The sequence below is a fragment of the Lycium ferocissimum genome, unplaced genomic scaffold, assembly GCF_029784015.1.
Source record: "Lycium ferocissimum isolate CSIRO_LF1 unplaced genomic scaffold, AGI_CSIRO_Lferr_CH_V1 ctg105, whole genome shotgun sequence".
Taxonomy (NCBI): Eukaryota; Viridiplantae; Streptophyta; class Magnoliopsida; order Solanales; family Solanaceae; genus Lycium; species Lycium ferocissimum.
In genome coordinates, this window is record NW_026713343.1 from 106,944 (window position 1) to 112,553 (window position 5,610).

A 5,610-nucleotide genomic window follows, 5' to 3' on the forward strand; every position below is an offset into this window, starting at 1 on the left:
TCATAAGACGAACACGATTCAAAATCAATGGAACTTGAATCTAACTAAACTCAGAAAATTAGTTGATAAGACGATTATTCAAAATCATATAAAGAGAATAAATCATTCCTCATTAGCTTATTAGATATCTAATTGATACACGTTCAACCAATATGGCTCACTTAACACCCCGTGCGTCTAGGACTAATACTTTGTGCATGGACAATACAATATGGAGCCCTAAACATTAGTAGACCAAGAGTAACAATGGGTCTAGCTCGCGATAAAATTCACAAATAGCGACTTTTTCGCTTTAGTAATTGAAAAATAGTCACCGTTATGAAGTTTAAAATTCTTCTTGTGAAACTTTATGACATCATCATGGAGTTTCAATGTCCCCGAGTTTCACTCGTAGAATTTGAAACTCCATGACAGTGACAATTCCTCCAAAGACAGAACCGAAAAGTGGTCGGCAAATGCTACTACTACGTCTAGTTCAATACAATATTAAAAAAATAAACCTTGAACCTAATTTCAAAAGCTAACTCATGAGGTGCACCACATCAAGTTTCCAAGAAGATGCAAACACCATTAAACATGAAACCAAACATCTGTGAGAATACCAGAGAGAACTTGCACACAAATTGACAATACAATCAAATATTACTCTAATATTTATGTTCCTTGATTTTTAAAGTACTTTTAAATTTAAATTCAGCAAGCATTTATCAGAATTTTAATATCTCTGAATTTGTAGCTAGGGAACAACACAAAAGTGGTTACAATTTCAAAATTTAACTTAACTATCCCTTCTTGAATGCAAGAAGTGACCACAACCACCACTCTACCACCTGTAATAGCCTTTATAACATTACAACCAAAATCTGCCTCGTAAATACATGACAAAGAAAACTCAAACACTACCAAGCACTCATAAATACATGACGAAGAAAACTCAAACACTACCAAGCACAGCTGTAAAATCACTTGAAAATTAATTTGAAAATTTAGTATAGAAAACTAAAAAAACACTAAGCTAAAACTTGAAAAAGAAATTGATCATCTATACTGATTTACTCTTGAAGGTCATCAATTTGATACACAAGATTGCTAAATGTTGTATTAAGATACTATTAACCTTCCAAATATTTCACCTATCTGAAAAAAAGTGATTATAAAGATTTCAAACAAACAAAAGATTAGAGATTTGATGAGAAAGAAGAGTGTACAACTTTGTTTTGTCTTCCCATAAGCCAAAGAAGTGTTCTTCTTGCAAAAGATGGTGTTTTTGGTTGATATTCCAATGTATTGCAACATTGATTTTCTTCATCACATCCTCCATTTTTTGCCCATGTATCAATATCAATCTCTGAAGCTGTCCTCCTACTACCACCATCACCACCACCACCATTCTTGGCCGCGGCGGGACCCTCTAGCTCCGCCGGGACTGGAACATTCAGGCCGACCGGAAATCTGAACGAAAATGCCCTTCTTGAATTAGTATTACTATCATCTTTTTTACCCCTTAACCAAATCTTGGACACTGAAAAGCTCTCTCTTTTGCAACTCTTCCCTTCTTCAAGAATCTTGTTTTCATCGTTGCTATTCATGTTGTGCATGAGATTATTTTCAGCAAATTTGAATGCTTCAAATCCATTGAATTCCCTTCTTGAATCACATCCACATTCAGACATAGCTTGCCTATGATTTGGCTTCTTGGTTGATTGCTTTTTTGATGGTGTTTTCCTAATAGGAACATGTAAAGCTGTGGTTTCATCTAATATATAAGCAAATGATCCCATTGAAAAACACCTTCTTGAATCAATATTATTGCTACTTCCTTCTTCATTATCACCACATTGATCTTGTGATGGATCCACATTCTTGAATTTGCCTAACTTCACTTGTACAACTTTTTCAATTTCCCCTTCTTTTGGTTGGATCTCATCACAAGATTTTGCCACATCACAAACATTAATGTTGTCCTCAAAATGGGAACTACTCAAACTCAATCTTGAAATTGAATTGTTCCTCCTTGATGAATATCCCACAAACTCATGACTATTAGGAACAAGATTGTTTACATTTTCTCTTGAACTTTCACTACCAGATTCAAGAACAAACACAACAGGGGAACAACTATGATTGTTGTTTGATGATGAAGAGAAATCAGGCAAAAGACTAGCTCTACAAAGAGGACAAGTTGAATGAGACAAAAGCCAAGTGTCAATACACTCCATATGAAAAGCATGACTACATTTTGGTAGCAATCTAAGTTTATCATCAGGCTCAAATTCACACAAACAAACAGCACAATCAAAAGGATCTTTAACACCAATGATGGATTTGTAATTGAATACAGGTAGTGTATCAATAAAAGATTGATCTACACCAGCATCATGAAGGTGAAAAAGTTGTTGTAATTGACCTTGAAGAGCTGTTACATTGTCTAAATCATCTGGATCTCTATTTGGTGGCCTTAATAGGAATCTAACAAGTAGGTGAAGTAAACCAGAAATGAAGAAGATAATTGCCAGAATTATGATGACAAGAAGTATACTTGGACTCACCTTGTTATTCAAATTAAAAGGACCACCACCACCACCCCCACTAGAAGAATCATGTATAGAAAGTGGTGTTAATAATGGTTCATTTGATGGAGAAAGAACACTACTTTCTTGAATTTTAACAAGTACCCAATTCATATCTTCAAGAAAACTATAAGAAAAACTCACCAAGATTCAACTTTTTTTTTTTTTTTTTTTTTTTGGCTTATGACTACAAGAAATGAACAAAAAGTGAAATCTTTCAGAGGTTTTCAAGATTGATGAAAATGTGAAAGAACACTACTTTCATGAATTTTAACAAGACCCCAAATCATATTTTCTTGAAAATAACAAAAAAGACTCATCAAGATTCAATTTTTTGGCATTTGACAATAGGAAATGAACAGCAGAATGGAAAACAGACTCAAAAGTTTCAGTCTTTCAGTAAAAAAATGGATGAAAATATGAAAGAACACTACTTTCATGGATTTTAACAAGACCCCAATTCATATTTTATTGAAAACTACAAAAAAAACTCACCAAGATTCAATTTTTTTTGGCTTTTGACAACAAGAAATGAACATAGAGTCAATAAAGATTGAGTCTTTCAGTGATAAAATTGATGAAAATGTGAGAGATGTAAGCAAATGGGGTTATGATAAAGACTCTAAAAAAGAGAAGCATTTAATGAATTTTACTAGAAAAAGGAACCTGTAAGGTCAAATTTACTGAAAGGAAAATTTGAGAATAGCTAGTTGAGAGATGTAAATGAGATGCATACAAAAGATTGAGAATTTGAGATTATAAAAAAATAAAAAATTAAAAATTAAAAATAAATTAGACAATTAAATTCTTTGATCAGAGACATTATTGTTGATGATCTAAGCTTTGATCTGTAAGATATAAATAAATGAGAGCCATTTCTCTTTCATGATTCATCTTATTGATAAAATAATACTCCCTCCGGATAAAAAAAGAAGTGTCCACTTAGCTTTTTTTTCTTGAGTTAAAAAAAGTTTTCACTTATTAAATCAAGAAATAATTAATCTTATCTTTTCAGATTTACCTCTATTAAGTGTTACGTGATAAATCTCAATACCTATTTAATTAGGGGTAATTTAGTCAATTTATATTTTTTTCTTAGAGTGAGTAATTTCTTAAGGGGTGTGCTAATGGCATAGTGGACTCTTTTTTTTATCCGGAGGGAGTATTAAATTTTGTTTTATTAAAAAAATGTGATTAGGGGCAGGTGATTTATTTATGATCTGTCACCAAATGCAGGGCTTCTTTTGGTTGACTTTGGAGAAAACCATAGCAGCAACACCAATGTACATTTAAGTCTCTCAATTAGCAATAATAATTAAAAATAAAGAAAGGAAGCAGTGCTTTTTAGCAGTAAATAAATAATTGAATTTTTACTGTGAATCCAATTGGTCCTTTTCCCACTAAGAGCCCGTTTGGATTGGCTTATAAATTGGCTTATAAGCTGTTTTCAGCTTTTTTGAGTGTTTGGCTGGCCTAAAGTCATTTTGTGCTTAAAATAAGCTCAAAAAAATAATTGGACCCATTTAACTTGGTTTATCTAAAGACTTATAAGCGAAAACGAACTTTATAAGCCAAAAAAAAAATAAGTTGGACTACCAACTTATTTTTTCGACTTATAAGCTATGAAACATTTTAAGCCTAATGCCCAATCCAAACGGGCTCTAAGTTTCTTGAATTTCATTGTGTCTACATTACTTTATTACATTAATCTTTGTTTTCCTACGACAAACTTAACCACTATTTAGTGGTACTACATCACCTTTATTAGGAAGCGGTTTACTCTCAAATTAGAATGTTTTCTGAAACGCATTTGAATTAGTCGGAATCCGTTGTGAATATCGAACATTAAATAGGAAATAAAAAAAAAGATATTGAATGGTGTTATATTATGTATGTGAAAAATACCACCAAGTTAAAAACATTTTAGTTCCAAAATGTCAAGAGAGATTCTTACAATCCTTTAACTTTAATTATGCTTAAGCTGTCCACTTATCATCATAATCTAGCTTAGTTAAAAACATGTCAAAAGAGATTCTTATAATCCTTTGATATTAATTATGCCTTAAGTTGTCCACTTATCATCATAATCTAGCTTTCTAACCTTATTAAACAAAATAGAGTAACATAAAATCTCTAAATTCCTCTAAATTTATTACTTTATAAAATGTAAAAAAAAGGTTAATCGGCAAATGATTTGCTATGATTATTTCAGTGAGAGTTGTTTTCAGTTCTATAATTTCGTTTCTTTCAATTAAATTGTCATTCCAAGTAAAGGTTAAGAAGTAAAATGGTCCTTTTAAATAGCAACATCAATTTGAAGTTACTACTTTTGGAGATTAATCTTAACAAATTTTAAAAAAATATTATTTATATATGATTAAAAATATTATATATATATATATATATATATATTAATTAAATGTTGAACTCCTTTTGACTTCTTCGTATGTTTACTTTTTTATATTTTGAATCATTTATTGAAAATTCTGGCTCACCACCGATAGCCGATAGGAGGGGACCATAATTTACCATTTTTATGTGTTTTCTATTTTTTCATCATTTTGTGTCCCTAACTTTTTACCCTTTCTGATCACATTCTATTTCCAGACCTTCTATTCCATTTCTATATTTGAGTTCATGAAAGTCACTTTGTGCGTAAAGACAAAACAAAAAACAAGAAAACAAAGTCCGAAAGTCAAACAATCTTGTACTTATTTGGAACTATTAAGATTTCTTTTTTTTTTTTTTAAATGTTTGGGAGAATAGCAATTTCGGTCCCTCAACTATTAGTAAAGTTTGGTTTAGGTCCTTCTGTATGATTCAATATATTTAGACTTTGATTAATTAAAATGTGTACTTTTTGGTCCCTTTTGGTAAAAAAATATGTTGTATTTGGACTACTTTTAGAAGTATATTTCTCTCAAATGTTATTGAGTAACAAATGTAGAGGCAGAACCAGAATTTAAAGTTTATAGATTTCCACAGCAACCTCAAGTTTAACATAAGAAAATAATTGGGTTCTCAGACTTTAGATAAAAGT

At 31.1% G+C, this 5,610-nt stretch overlaps 1 protein-coding gene across 1 annotated transcript; it reads right to left on the reverse strand.

Moving 5' to 3' along the window:
* Positions 1-824: 824 nt before the first annotated feature.
* Positions 825-3,326, reverse strand: LOC132041503 (RING-H2 finger protein ATL13-like). Its single transcript, XM_059432215.1, has one exon. The coding sequence runs from the start codon at positions 2,682-2,684 to the stop codon at positions 1,179-1,181; it is 1,506 nt and encodes a 501-aa protein (XP_059288198.1). The 5' UTR covers positions 2,685-3,326; the 3' UTR covers positions 825-1,178.
* Positions 3,327-5,610: the final 2,284 nt, after the last annotated feature.